General features: G+C 44.5%; 1 protein-coding gene across 6 annotated transcripts in view; it reads left to right on the top strand.

Annotated features, from left to right (window-relative positions):
- The window catches only part of esrrb (estrogen-related receptor beta), a 45,135-nt gene that overhangs the window by 11,130 nt on the left and 17,830 nt on the right, over nt 1-16,175 (top strand). For 4 of the 6 annotated variants that reach the window (XM_079370124.1, XM_079370125.1, XM_079370122.1 and 1 more), the window contains 2 exons: nt 5,610-6,019; nt 11,371-11,496. In XM_079370124.1, coding sequence (XP_079226250.1) covers nt 5,610-6,019; nt 11,371-11,496 — 536 coding nt within the window. The remainder of the gene's footprint in view (nt 1-5,609; nt 6,020-11,370; nt 11,497-16,175) is intronic. The other 2 variants (XM_079370121.1, XM_079370123.1) reach the window with 1 other exon arrangement.

The raw sequence follows: 16,175 nt of genomic DNA, 5'->3' as shown, positions 1-16,175 counted from the left end.
AAATGTCTAATAGCTAAGCTGACATGAAGTAAAATCCAACCATGCCTCAATATCATGCAGTGTACTTTTTTTTTAATTATCACCCGTTGTTAATTAATGTTGTTCAATTATGCCATGGCCACTTCTTATAATGGATGTAATGGAAACTAATCTCTTCTCATGAAAAAGGCAGAATTTGAAATTTGATCCCCAATGTACTGCACAGCAGACAGACTTATCACCGCACTTCTCTTTTTTCATCCAGTATGATGAGCTGTCGAATTCTGCAGGGGGCTTTCCCCACAGGGGTCCTCTCATGATTTGTTAACTCTTTGCTTCCCATGGTGGAAAGTTTAGATGACCTAAAACTCTCTCACCTCCCCCAGCTGACAGCAGCTATATCATGAGCTGTTTGCCTCCCTCAACATCCTGAACTCAGCCTCTTATAAGAACCAGATCCGCCCAGAGCGGCCCAGACGGTTTACGTCAGACAAACAGCAGCGCCTGTATCACAAGAGGCCCTCTCGTTACTGCCAGCAGCGTCTTTAGAACAGGAAGCAGCGTGGTGGTGGGGGGGGGGGGGGGGGCGGGATCAATAGATGTGATCTGCTTCTTGGCCCGTGCTATCTCGTGGTGCCGTTGGAGCATGGGGCTCATGTTGTTGTAGTGGAGTGAGCTCATGGCTTTATAAAGACGACAGTGACATCGTGGTGGAGCAGCTAAATATAATCCTCTGCTGGAGACTGAAAAACTTAATTGCCCAGGCCAACCAGCAGCCCCCCCTCACACACACACCAACCCAGTGGTAACCCTGCACGAGCCCCAAGTCTACGGACTATCGATCCAGGGCCCTCGCTCTCTATCGGTACCATAAACACATCCCTCTCCCTTTTTGCCTCACGTATCGCTTACTAGCTCTTCCCTTCTTTTTCAGTTTTTCTGTCTCTCAGACTTCCCCTTTTGTTTGCCTCCATGGATGTACTCATCATAAATCTCTGTCAGCTCCTCCTGAGTGTCGAGCATGTCTGCTAATAAAGAGGGCCCCCCCCCCCCCCCCCCCACCCCCCTTCTCTTTAGGTCCACACCCCCTCCCCTCCCTCCGCCCCCTCCTCTCCACTCCAGAGCCAGACTAATGAATGAGAAAGTCCAAAAATTAGGGGCCTCTCCCCTCATAGATTAGAATGGGTCCCTGTGGAGTGCTGGGCTTGCCTCCAACCAAACCAGAGCCCTCAACCAACCAACCAACCCCCTCCCTGCCATATTTCCATCTTTCATATTCTGTCTGCCATACAAACACACACCCGCAGGCACAGACAACACGCACATAACCCCCAGAGTGTATTCACCCAGTATTCCCTTGATGGTCTTTACCCTGGAACCAGATAGACACAGGGCTACCTTCCACATTTCCACTCTGAGTGTTTGTCCTACTCACCAAGTGTTAGACTTTGAAATGTGTTTTATTTTCTTTCTCCCCTCAGCCCTACCTGAGCCTCAGTCCATTTTTGTTTACATTTTCCCCTCTGAAAAACACACACAGATCACCTTCGGTAGCATCACACATTCTTTGGGCTGTGCAGATTGGTGTCCGCTCTCCCCCAAAAAAAGGATGGTGGCGGTGTGTTGGAGCGGTAAGAGGTGGCAGTGGCCCCTGGAGGAGAGGTCAGCGTGGCAGCTGCCAGTGGGCTCCGGCTGTGGTGGGGAGGCTGAGCTGGGTGGAGCGGAGGTCTGTCAGGAGCTAATTGAGTTCTTCCGACCAGCGTCGACTCTGGGGCCAGTGGCTTATCAGGCCACATCGCCCGGGGCCCTCCAGACAGATCTGCCCCTACTGGGGCATCTGATATCACCATCGCCCTGCCTGCAGATGTCACCCCCCCCCCACCTCCTCCATCCCCTCGCCTTCTCCTCCACTTACCCTGTCTGATCAGGTAGCAGGGATGTGACATTCTGGGATGAGGTTAGCAAATGTTATAAAATCTTGTTTTTTGGCATGCTGTGGCCTTGAGAGTGAAAAAAGGACATCAGGCATTTACTCTGAGCTGAGCTTGTAACACAGTTTTGAGCTGTGTGCTTTTGATTTACACACTGGAAAGAAGGAGAGCGCTGTAGTCGCCCGCAGAACATTGAAGGATGTATGTGTCCTCCCGAAGAGAGACGGAGGCTCTCAGCAGGAATACCTACAAATTGGCTCAATTAGATCCGTAATGTACTTCTTCCTTGCGACGGTGTCATTCAGTGTTCAGAGTTTTTGCTTGCAGGTAAAAAAAAAAAAAAAAGCACAAAGACCTAAGAGAACAAGCCCTTCTAGGTTCTCCTCTCGGAAGTGAAGAAACGGCGAGTGCGAGACGAGCTGCCAGATCATTAGGCCATCTAATCCTGGTCACAGCAGCACGGGTGGAATGATATTAGGGATCTGAAATGCTGTTAGGGGGGCCAGGTGGAATCAGATTAAAACCAAACTGCGCAGTGTGCGTTTGCAGGCCCATAACCCACTACTCAGCATGAATTTTGATCGGTACATAGGGAACAAAAGGAGCAGGAACAGAGAGAGGAAAGGAGAGGGGGAGAGATACTGTGTCTTAGACGCGTGCTGCTCCTTTGGGCAGCCAGGCAGCAGAATCTGAAATGCTCTTACCTTGAGGAAGGAAGTACAGCTTTTACAGCATGAAGCGGACCCTTTCCTGTCTGCTCTGTCTGAGAGGTGTACAAGCTAATTAGCACCTGCCCCACATGTTGAATTATTTATTACAACTATTGCTGCTGTCAGACTATTTAATGTTCATAATTCATGTTCCCATACAATAATATTTATAGATTTAAATTGGACTTGTCCCATTAGAGATTACTAATATTTATAGAAATATTATTTTTTTTTTGATTAATATGCCAGGTTCAAGTTGTTAGTATTCCCTCAGTATCATTAATCAATATATGCAGGCTTGTTAAAAACATAAGCATAGCAGGGGTATAATGTGTCATAGCAGAATGAGTTAAGGGGGATTCTAGCCAGCACATTTATTATAAATGACCACATAGAGCTGGAGGGGGAACAGTTAAGACACTTATGCAATTATGCTAAGTGTCACCCTGAAGATGGCCTTTGAACCGGGGTTAAGCTTACTCTGAATTTGTGAAATAAAAGCTAAATGGAGCCATCTTCGGCGCCTGCCATTTAATATATAGGCTTTAATAAGCCGAGTGCAGGTGCCCTATTGCACAGGTGCACATATCCATCTGAAACAGAGAACATAAAGCAGATGAACACAGAGCTGTGCATTAATTTATGGAGATGTAATCTGCATTCATTATCAAGAGCGGCATGTTCTATTTTAGAAAGGCATGAAATTGATTCACTTTTTCAATTTCTGTCTGCAAGGACATTTAAGAGTACAAGTGGATAATTTTTAAAACAGCAATCTGAGGAAAAGCCCCTGAAGCCGTCTGGATGGTGATACATATGTTGCATGGTTTTGTAGCCATTCAAACCTTTAAATTGAAATCTTTTTTCCCACACACAATAGTTGTGTATCAGTTTTTACTGTGATGGTTTTATATTGCCAGAAGAATTCGAGAAGAGCTCCGGCCGAGGGCTTATTCCACAAGGTCAACGGTTTTAACAGGGGGCATTTTTTTATTATTTATTTTAGTAGTTAACCTTTTTGCGAATTTCCAGAAGTGGTAGGCACCTGGAGCTCCGATGAATATACATGACAGCAGGGAAGGAAACCTGGGAATGAGATTTAATTTGACACGCTGACCCCCATCTCTACGGGCCCAGGAAGCCTGGGTGAGAAAATAAGGTTGACCCACTGACCCCTGGGCCTGAACCCATCCGTCACCCACCCTCACAATTAAATCAGCCTCAGAGAGCAAGAGGCAGTCCGGCCAACCGATAGGGGACACAGCGGAGGCCTCTCATTTCCTGTTTCCTCTGAAGCACTCCGAGATGGAGGCCATCATCCAATCAGGTGGAACCTGGACTTGTGCTGATCGAAAACTGACATGTCAAGTATGTAAATATTACCATTAGTTGGCAATATTCTAATGGAGCTAATGTGCTAAGGCACAACTTGGGCTGTCTCGCTGCCACTCAGTAGGAGTCCCTGTGTCTGAATTTGCATAAGCCATGCAAGGCTCAATTTTGTTAATGCAGGCAAGTGCAGGGGACCTTTCACCCTCTCCATGGTACCAAATGCAAAGGGGTGTGTGTGTGTGTGTAACCTCGCCTTGGCCCTGAGAGGTCACAAAGCCACGCTGCCTCCCAAACATCCCTCCTCCTCCTCCTACTAGTCCACCTTTTAGTTCACTTTATTTGCAGACAAAAAAAAAAGGGTCCAGGCTAAGTTTTGTCCCTGTTGTACTCCCAGTGCAATTTCAAGTTAAAGGTTAGAGAGCGGACAAAAAAAAAAAAAAAGATCATTTGGGCAAGGAAGGCTTCGGAGTGCATTTAGTGGCTACAGCTCGAAGACTGCACTTTAGTCTGCACACGTTACAGCATCATATTGCATGTACACCAAAATACAGTTATTAGGCAGACAGTGGAAAAGTCAATATCTTGCCATCGTGTTTCCTTTTGGTTGACTGCTGACTCAAGGAGACAAGCCAAGGTCCGCTCTGCTCTCTAAACTATGGAGATGCTCCTGAATGGATGTGCTTTGTTTGTCTGTGTGCACTTGCCTGTTAAGTTATTGGAGTGCTCTCTCTCTCTCTCTCTCTCTCTCTCTCTCTCTCTCTCTCTCTCTCTCTCTCTCTCTCTCTCTCTCTCTCTCTCTCTCTCTCTCTCTCTCTCTCTCTCTCTCTCTCTCTCTCTCTCTCTCTCTCTCTCTCTCTCTCTCTCTCTCTCTCTCTCTCTCTCTCTTCCTCTTCATATCCTTCCTTCATCCTCTCTTTCACTTTTATCCTGCGTGTTTGTATTGTGTGGGCATGTGTGAACATACAGTGTGTGCACTGTACACGTACAATAGAGCGCATTAGCTCCTGCTATAATGTGTGGCTAATGAAGTACTTAAGATCAAACGTCTGGCTGACTGGTTGTTAGCGGAGGTTAGGGCACAAATGGAAGGCCGTAAGAAACGGACGGTTCGTGGAGAAGAAACATTTCTAATGTGTCATTTTTCAGAACCACAATTATCTCAAAGACTGTGTGCTTCAATACAGTATGTCCGGCTTTTTTGAGCATCTTAGTAACTACTACATTTAAACACAATGTGTGTTGAGATGAGAAGAGTATCGGTGTCTTCATTGAGATAACTTTTAAAAAAAACGCAGCAACTTGCTGTTTAGTTATTGATGTAGCTTAACTGGAAGAAGAGATTTTCTACTCTCAACACATCTTTCTTCATTTGTTTATAACTAGGTTTTTGTTTATATATTGAGTGTGTGTGTATCTGTGTAGGCATGTGTTTTGTTCATGTACATGTTGATATTTGTTTTTAGTCCTGCTCTGGATTCTGTAGAAGTTGACTTCCTTGCTCTACACGTTTACAATAGTGATGTTGGGATTGTTCCTTCACTGACTGTGAAGCACATTGTTTTGCCCTGTGTTTGAAATGTGCTCTATAAATAAAGTTTGGCTTGATTTAACTTATCCTCCCTCTCTACTCTCCCTTCCCCTCCGTCTCTCACCCCAGGCTGCTGAATAGAATGGCCGCTGATGACCGGCACCTACCCTCCAGTTGTGGGTCCTACATCAAGACAGAGCCATCCAGCCCCTCCTCGGTCATCGACACAGTCAGCCATCACAGCCCCAGCGGCAACTCAGACGCCAGTGGCGGCTATGTCAGCACCATGAACAGTCACTCCAACGGTCTGGACTCTCCACCAATGTTCACATCGAACGGACTCGGGGCCGGCTCCTGCCGCAAGCGCTACGACGACTGCTCCAGCACCATCATGGAGGACTCTTCCATAAAGTGCGAATACATGTTGAACTCCCTCCCCAAGAGGCTGTGCCTGGTCTGTGGAGATATAGCCTCGGGGTATCACTATGGGGTGGCCTCTTGTGAGGCTTGCAAAGCCTTTTTTAAAAGGACAATACAAGGTATTTTCCCCCTCTCAATACAAGATATTTCATCCCATGTTGCCGCATCACCAGACATAAAAACAGCCTCCATACAAGGCACCTTTGGCCTCACAACAACAGTGAAACATACTCAGTCCAAGCGATTTACTATGTAAAAAAAATCACTGGAGTGTGGAAGATGTTTTCTCTGCCTCCTGAGACATGCAACCTCCACGAGAAAATCACAGTTTTTCATTTCATTGCATTGTAGTATTCCTTACAGCCGTAGTGTTAAATAGGAAACATATTCAGTGTTTTTTGAAAAAATATATTTATTTAAAAAAATCAATTCTCACACACACAAAAAAAACCCAGAAGAATATTTTGACACAGAATAGATCAATAGTGTAGCTATGATTAGATCGTCTGTCATGGTTGGCTGTGTGCGATGGACATGACATCATCACTCAGGGGTCAGATTTGGGAGGAGGTGGGGGCTGTTTGTCCAGAAGCACAGCTTCTCATTAAAGAGGCAATGAAAGGGCCCCCCCACCGTGAACCTGTGCGTTTTGCTTTAGGATTAATCAGTTAGACCGAGATATTGTTGTGCCTAGAAAAAAAATCTGCACTACAGGCACAGCTGCCCAGGTCTAAGCTCTGCCGGCTTAAGACTGGAATACATGCAGAGCACAAACAGAAAATAAGTAACACGAGTCTGTTGAGATGAGGATGATATAAATACAAATCTAACATATTTTATCCATTTCTTTTGCTGCATTTTATTCCACATATGATTGTTGGCATTATATGGAGAGCAGGCTGTCAGTCTGGATGATAGGTGTTGATTTTGGACCTTACAGCCCTATCAGCTTTAGACAGTCTATGTACCTTTTGCAGGCAAACAAAAGCATTAGGCCAAATCCTCCTGTTTACTCATGCTGCCATCAGCAATCCTGTCTATTGACAAAAGATGAACATTTTCTCTCAAGTAACATAACTGAGCTTTTGTCCCCTTACGAAAAGTACACTGACATCAACACAATGGAGCACAAAAGTGGCATCTTGGGAAGAAAGAGACGTCTTAAGTGGAGCAATGGCCCACACAATTAAGAGAAAGGTACATTGAGAAAAAAAAAAAGAGAGCTCCTTTCCCTCCCCTCCTCACTCTGCATTGTCGATTTGAAATCCCTCTCTTTCTCTTCTTGGAGGGCTGCCTGTAATGGAGCTAATCTGCCGTCGTTTGTCCGAGCCACAGGAGTTTTGTCAATAACAATCAGCGTTTGGAAAGTGTAATTAAGGCCGAGGCTTTTCATTAGGAAGAAGGGAGGGGGCTGTCTCCAGGGATGGGCATGCCAATTAGAAACTCAGGCACGCGTCGCCGGGTAATTTCAGGGAAAGGAGGGGAAAAAAAACCCAGGACTTCTTTAGATTGGAGAGGGACCCTGCTGCTCTTTCAGAGGAGAGGAGGAGAGGCTTAATGGCATAATAATCAGACAGGGGTCCCAGGCAGAGAAGGCAGGAGGACGCAGGGAGTTTTTTGGAGGGGGGGGGGAAGCTTCCCAAATGATGAAAAAAACACATGCAAGATTGCTAGAGGAAAATGGTGGCTGTAAAAAGCGAGGTGTAGAGCCTTTGAAAGAACAAGAGAGTACCGTTGATGAGAACTGATTAATTAAAGGAATAACGAGGCAGTCAAGGGTGGAGTGTGAGACGGCCCTCTCTAATGAGGGGAAAACAAAGGAGCTGTCTTTTCCAGCCCTTTATTACATTGTTCTATAGCACTCAGGGCAAACAACATGCAAAGTTAATGTTAACCACCTACATGACACTTTCTTTATCACCTTGTGCTCACCTTGTGTTGCTCTGTGTATTTTCTGGTGATATAGTCGCTAAGTCTTGATAGGAAATGTATAGTTGTTTGACAAATATTAGAGGAGATTCCTTTTAATTTTGTTGAATTAAAAATATAAAACATTTTAGACATTTGTTCACAAAGAAATAAACTCTCTGTGTTTCACGCCCAGCTCTGGCCTGCACTTCTCCAGCTGATACCCTTTTCCTTTTGAACAAAAGCAGAAGGAAAATCTATCTTCTGTCACCTATTCATCCAGTGAAAAGCCCCTTGAACTCTTACGTGGAGATAGTTACATTAGTCAAGGCCAAGCCCAAATTAATGTCAACTTGGATCTCCATCCATCCCAGAAATACCCGGGTTCTCTGTGCTCTCTAATCATCTCCCTGTTCCCGCACCTCACATGCCCCACCAATCAAAAACATAAATCTCTTATTGAACCGTGTTTTCTTCCCATTTTGAACCCACGTGTAGAATTGCTTGAAAACCAACTGAACTCGGTGGCCCTCTTTTATATGAAGTAATAGACCTTGACAGTAAGCCTGTAAAAGTCAGTTTAGATTTTGATGAGAAATACCTGCCATTTTACTGTAATTTACTTACAAGACCTGACTTTCCCCTCTGTGCCCTGGCATGGGTCCTGAAAAGCCATAAAATAGATTGAGACAGATACTTATCAAGAGAAGAAGAGGGGAAATCTTTTTCTTCTCGGTCCACTCTGTGATGTTATTGGTAACCATACCATAACCTCTCTTATAGACAGATAAACCCCAGCATGGCCCTGGGGTTAAAAGGGCCTCTGCCAGGAGGCTTTATTTCTGAAAGTGAAACTGGCCGAGCCGTGAGTCTAAGAGGCTTCATTCTTTAAGGACAAGGTTATTTTATATGATTACTAATTCCATTTAAATCACATGCTTTTCATTATTCTATACACCGGTCGGTTCAGCGAAATTCAAATAAATATTGCTGATATATCTTGACAGGAGAATTTAGGAACTCCAGATTGTGAGCAACAATATCCTTCATATACACAATGACATGAACAAAACGGATACAGAAAAAAATGAATAAACCGCTGTAAAACCAAAGTGAAAAAGTTCAGTTCATCAACATAAATGTTTTTAGTCAGAAAATGTAAATGAAGTATTCACTTCACTTGACTGATCAAAACTGAAACATCAGAAATGCAAACAAACATTAAACATCACGTTACACTTTTTGCAAGTGTTAAATTCAATAACTATTTAGAGTGTATTTTAAAAGGAGTGATGAAGTCAGATCAGATAGTACACCACAGCTCATTTTGTTTACAATTTAGTCGACACATGGATCATGTCTTCTTATGTCACTATTTCCAATTTAGGTCCGAGCTGATTGTCATTAAGAACAGCTAAGAGGTGTTAGTCATGTTTTGAAGTGGGACTTACTGTAGGTGTCCTGAAGCTGAAATAGTGCTCTCCTAAATATAAACCAAACGTACGGATGAGAAATGAGTTAATCACCCTTCTCTCTGCACTGAGCTAAGAGAAGCCCCCTCTGACAGCACATCACACGCACACAGAGCTGGATGGGACAGCTGGACAGCAATGTGTGAGCATGTGTTTGTTTTTGTTTCAGGAGTGTGTGATATCAAAGAGCTAACTCTTTCAGTTCGCCTCAAGGTGTGCTTTGTACACGTGCCCCCCTAAGAGGGGGGGCTAGGGGGAGCAGAGAGTAAAATATCTCCTATAAAGCTCACAGGGTCAACTGTGCAGGCAAACTTGCAACATAGCACTCCTGCAATCTGGAGTTGGTGTTTGAATTTATTCAATGAAGGGAATAATATGAGAAGTACATTGTTTTTACATTTGCAATCAAACCTCACATCCCTTTAAACGTATTTAGTATTTACGTTCCTGCAAATTGCTGATTGGTTAGTGTATAATGGGAACGCAAACAAAAAAAAAGACCTCCGTAAATTGGCTCCAGCTCAGGGTGGCACTGATTGCCTCCTCCCAGCGTATGGGAAATGGATAGGATTATTATGGGCTGGTTCTGCTAAGACAACAGAGAAAACAGAGAGAGGAAAGACAATCAGAGCTCATCAGCCCCTTCCCTCACACCTTTATTTACCCCAATCCCAAAGAGATGAGGAGAATTAGCATAATGATTTCTTACCCAGATATAAGGAGGAATTTCTAATTATTTATAACATCTAGGGACCCCCTACTTGATCTGTCCAATAATGTTAACATAATTGCATAAGTTGTCAGAGGATGTTGGAGGGCTAGTGGAGGAACGCCGGTGGAATATTACACAGCTTTCTGTTTCTCTGTACAGAAATGTGGAGCGAGGGTCAGGGCTGAGGAGCAGCTACGGCATGCTGGGATGCACTCCTAATGTGCTTCTGTCTGTCAGTCAACACAATGCAAGACATGCTTTATCTATTTAAGGGTTTTCTTCAGGTATGAATTCAGTCATTTCAACATAAGGAGTATTTTGCTGACATGTTGTTATGAACGTGGCCATTACAGTGATTAAATTACAATTTGACATTACTTAAAAATGGATTTACCAAAAGTTAGAATGGCGTAAACCCTTAGTCAAAATAATAACAATAAATAATATCAATGTCAAAAGCTTGAAAGCTGAAAGCCCATTGTAGTTGAGGCTAATTCAAATTCCTAGGCTGAAAGAAGCATTATATTAAAACCCTTTATTGAAACCCTGATTACAGTAAAATGTAGGGAATCAGACAGAAGCGGAGGAGCTGCCCCACATATCTGCCCTTTCTGTTGCTAATGCTAGAGCAGAGCACAACCAGCTCTTTCATTGTACAGCACTGAATCTCTTTCTCATTGCTCCATCCTGGAATCAGATGCTGCAGTTGAATAATGCATAAAGCCTCTCGTCTGTACACTATGTAAATAGTCAACAATGGCAACACTGGTAACAACAGGTTTGGGTCTGCAGGAGTATTATGTAAAGTGGTCGTGGGGCAGCTTGTCTGGCTCTCCAGCCTGCTATTGAGGCAGTTTTCAGCCCTCTGAGCGCGAGGGGACATGGCCTGCGCCTGGAACCCGGAGGGGACACGCACAGAATTAATGAGACCAATTTAGTGTTTTAACAGGGTGGCGTCTACTGATGGGTCCTGAAGGACTACTGTAGCTGTACCTCCACTCCCCCCACCACTACCCTTTAACTCTTACTCCAGCTTCTCCTCCCACAGTGGCCCCTGGTGCTGTTAGGTCCTGTACCTGCCAGAGAACACCTCCTGCACACCGCAGAAATGGATTCTATAGGAATCTGAATGATTAACAAGTGCCCTGGTATGGTTGGCAAAGATGATTTATTATCGACCCCCTCATAGGGCGGAGAGTACACACTGGTGGCTACTACAGCAGTCAGCACCAGTAGCTACAAATTCACTGTTAGTTTGCCCGATAAAAAGCCTTCAAGTCATTCTGACCAGGACCTGGAATATTTGCTCACACAGTTTGTATTGAAATATGAATAATTGGGCCTGAATCAGCTGTGTTCTTCTTCTTCTCCTCCTCAGGTAACATAGAGTACAGCTGTCCTGCCACAAATGAGTGTGAGATCACAAAACGGAGACGCAAATCATGTCAGGCTTGTCGCTTCATGAAATGCCTCAAAGTGGGGATGCTCAAAGAAGGTAAGAAGAGTAAGAACATTTTTATTATTCTTGCACCCACACAAACACGTACTGTAATCTAAATCTCCACATCCATCCATATAAAGACACAATTCATTGTAGAAACAAAGCTGCCACTTTTGAATGCCAATAACACACCTATAGTTCTTATGCGGTTAACTGCTCAGCAGTGAGTCCCACAGTGTGTTTTTTTTCCCACCAGCCCAGAGTAAGACACATGATGCATCTGGCCAGTTCTTAGCCTCCCTGTCCTCCCCTTACCAACACAGCAGTAAATAATGTGCAGTTGAGCTGGGGACAGAAATATGCTGAATAGGTTGATCCTGCCGTCTGAGTAATAGAAATGTAACAGTAGTCCTGCTGGAAAGGCTCAGGCCGGGTCCCTGAGCACACACTCGGCACAGTCTCAGTTCACCCTGGCGATATTGATCCACTAAATGTTTTCCGAACATCTCGGCTCTCTTCCTGTGGATGGTTTTTTAAAGTCACGCCAGCAGGGAATTCAGTGACAATTAAACATGCTTCCGATGGATTTGTCTGGCTGAGTTTCTCCCCCCCTCCCCTCCCTGTTGCCAGGGACTGAGCCCCCCTGAGACTCAGAGGATTGGCTCTTCTTCCAGCGGAGACACCTATCTGTTCTCCTTTTCCCCCTTGCAATCTCTCTCTCTCTCTCTCTCTCTCTCTCTCTCTCTCTCTCTCTCTCTCTCTCTCTCTCTCTCTCTCTCTCTCTCTCTCTCTCTCTCTCTCTCTCTCACTCACTCACTCACTCACTCACTCACTCACTCACTCACTCACTCACTCACTCACACACACACACACACACACACACACACACACACACTCTCTCTCACTTGTTGGTTGCTCCAGAAAGGCCAGACAAATGAATAATGAAAGATATGTGGCTTGGGGGTGACGCGGCGGTGTAATATTTATTCAAGCCTCCTTTGGGAGCAGCTGAGGGACTCTGTAAGGAAACGTGTTTTCCTCGAGTGCAGATGAGTATGGGTCAGGTAGCACTTGTGTTGTGCAAAGTGTGATTCTCCCTCATGCCTAAACAGTCGTATAAACACCGTCTGAAATTCTGTAATAACTTCCACGCTAAAGATCTCTGTCAAACTCTGTGTAGTATATATATATATATATATATATCCCACTATTATTCCTCCCATTCATTGGTGAGTGGGATTTATAGGTGCATATATATCCAGTCGCCACCTGAAGCCCGAGTCCCAGCCTGTATGGATCTCCACTCAGTAACAGAATCCCCTGGACTTCATGCGGCCAGATAAAGCCGGAGTGCCAGAAAGACGGAGTAATCGCATTACTATCTGATGAAAAATTTATGCCGATATATCATCTTGGAGAATAAGAGACTACAAAAATATGTAGCCACGGTAATAAATGAATGACCAGTGTCAGGTCAGAGTAAAAAGAGCGTAAAACTCAAATATGCAGACTGACTAAGCCGGAGGATCTAATGCACACTTCTGTGTGTTCAGCAAATTCACAGAATAAGAACGATCCTCCTCTTTTACTTCACATTAACACTAAAGGCTCGGACCGGAGTCTTTCATTTCATAGATTGGCCCTTTCTGACACTGGATATTTTTGACGCATTTAAAATGATTTTTTTTTTTTTTTTTTACCCAGCATAGAAGTGCATGTTGTGTACATTCTACCTTGAGGACCTGGCACTTTAAAGTCGTCACAGAGACAACGTGGAAAGAGAGACATATGGTCTGAGTTCAGTGTAAGCTCTATGAAACCGCCAGCTCAACGTCGCGCACAAACCCACTGTGAAGGGATGGCCACCGCTCATGTGACTGAGGTTGCCTCTTACTTTCATTACTGCAGAAAGGTCACATTGTGTCTCAATGGAAAATCGCCTAATTATAACTTTACAGCTCTTACAAGCTGCAGTGCTGCCCCCCCAATGAGACAGAAGATGGAATTCATCGCTGCCTCTGAAATAACAAAAAAATATTATTATCCTTTTAAGTTACTTGAACTTTAAAAATCCATCGGATATCATATCCACTGAGCACAGAAGCTACATCTTTGGAGGTGTGAGGAAAACAGTCTTCAAAGATCTGCAGTGTGATTACAGGACGCCTTCTTAAACCCTGTGTCGAGTCGCTGTACTTTCCCTTGACTGTATAAAGGAGGAAGTGATCAATAGAAGAATCAAATGTCAGGGCCAACAGGTTTTCCCCTCTGATCAATGGAAACGGATCAGAGCTTAGAGCAGGAGAGAAGACCAGATACTTTTCAGAGATTACATTGACATCATTCAGTGGCAGAAGCTCCCCGCACACACTTCCCCTTCTCCCTCACTCGTGACATACAGATCCTTCAACATACACACACAAGTGCAGAAAACAATATTTCTGTGTTTGTGTACTTTCATCTTCATGGCATTCACCATAAAATAAGGTTTTGACCCATTGTCCTCACTGTGTAACGTGCTGTGTGTGTATAAGTAAACTGTGCTTGAGTAACTCGTGAACATTGTCTGAACAAAGGAGCAAAGTGTCTGTGCTGATATACAATACACCTCGCATTGTTCAGTCGACTGGCATGCAGAGAACAACCGCATCCCACAATAGCCCCGTCACAGTCACGTACACAACATACAGGACGAACACTCCGAATACTTGCATGCAAAGTCTCTGAAACACTAGACATGTTAAAGTTCACGTGTGTCGCAGGTCTTTTACACCAGTAAGAACATTACACACTGCTTCTTCGGTTTCATAGTACATTATTGTCAATTCGATTTTTGGCAAGTCAAACGATTCTTTGACGAGAATAACGATGAGAATCAGTTCAACTGCCAATACGATTACGTATATGATGAAATTGTGAAGTAGAAACACAGAAGTAGAATATTAACAGAAAGCTAGTGACCAACACTCATAAGAATCAGAATCGGTTTTATTGTGAAGTACATTTACAGGAGGAATTTGTCTTGGTGTGTTGGTGAAAGAAAAAAAACAAGGCAAAAATAACAAATATAAAATATGAGGAGCAATTACCAATATAATAAACAGTATTAATATATATATATATATATATATATATATATATATATATATATATATATATATATATATATATATATATAAAGAATCAATTTAAGAAAGAAATTTCAAGAAAGATTTAAGAAAATGAATTTAAAGTCCAGTGAGCGTTGATGCATAAAGAAACAGTTTGAGGCTTCACATTACTGTGACTGACTGAGGGGACGACACTGTTCTTGTGGTTTTGGTCCTGATGGTGTGCGGCGGGGGGGGGGGGGGGGGGGGGGGTCAGCCACCATCTTGCCTGCACGCCTCAGGGTCCTGGAGGTGCCGATCACCTTCTCTGCAGAGCGGATGATACGCTGCATTCTGCACCATCCTGATCTTTGGCAGGTTGAACTTCTTCAGCTGCCGCAGGTCGTACGTCCTCTGCTGTCCTCTCTTAATGAGGGAGAGGATGTTCAGCTCCCACTTGAGCTCCTGGGCGATGGTGGTCCCCAGGAAGAGGAAAGACTCCCGAGTAGACGGCGTGGACTCACCGATGGTGATTTGCGCCGAGCGTTAAACTCTATGTTGTTGTCGCTGGTCGATGGTCTCGATGGTCAGCCTCCCAGATGTAGGCAGACTCATCCCCACCAGAGATGAGTCCAGTGAGGGTGGTGTCGTCTGCAAACTTGAGGAGCTTGACAGACTGGTGAGTGGAGGTGCAGCTGTAGTGTACGGGGAGAAGAGTAGAGGAGAGAGAACGCAGCCTTGAGGGGCGAGCCAGAGCTGATAGTCCTGCTGTCCGAGGAACTAAAATAGTTTTCCTGTCAGGCAATTAAAATAGTATTTTAAAAAAGTACAAAAAATACAATATAATACAGAATATGTTCAAATTGTTTAATGGCAGGGCTGTACATTTTTGCAGGATTATTGAAGGTGATGTTGAGTGCCAAAATTTTAACATACGAGCAATTCTGTTTGAATTTAAAATATTCTTAAGTAGTGATTTAATCTTTTCAATGAGCAGTACGAGCAGCGACGTCAGCTCACTGGAGATATCGTAGCTAACCTGTAAATGGAATATATGACAAGGGTGTCGCCATGGCAGCCCCTGGGGTCAGCAGAAGGGAAGGGGGGCAATGCGTGACAATTTTTCCGCTACCCTCACTTATCACCACTCATGATTAAAAATGCTGCAACACACTTACAAGTATGCAAAGCTGGCAACAGGGGCCCTTTGAAATAGTGCTGACGGCAGTTTAGCGGGGCGGCTTCCTTGAAAGGCAAGGTCCGCCATGCCTTGCCATGTGGCCTTCTGATTTTCCCAGCTAAAATAGGGTCTTCCTAAGCCCCCCTTGGCATTGCCAACCATCCCAGACATCCTGACACTTTCCCCAGGGAGAGACACCAGGAACAGGTGAGGGACTCAAAATAAGGGCCTCTACCACTGCCGGCCACACAAAGTGAGTGAAGACAGGCCCTTTTGTAGGAGGGTGCTTGGAAAGGGATTATTATTGTTTTTGGAGAGAAAGAGGAGCCTCAGGTCAGCTGGCCCCAGCCCCCACCCTCAGGCCCTGTGCTAATCCGTGCACAAATGCCAGCCGCCTTGGCCAAAAGCCCTCTCTGCCTGCACCCTGCTTTGAAGAGATGATACCCGAGGTCACACACTGCTTCCCTTGCTGC

The sequence above is a fragment of the Symphodus melops genome (genome assembly GCF_947650265.1).
Source record: "Symphodus melops genome assembly, chromosome: 19".
NCBI lineage: Eukaryota > Metazoa > Chordata > Actinopteri > Labriformes > Labridae > Symphodus > Symphodus melops.
Note: the sequence above shows the minus strand (reverse complement) of the source record. Positions and strands in the feature narration are given on the sequence as shown.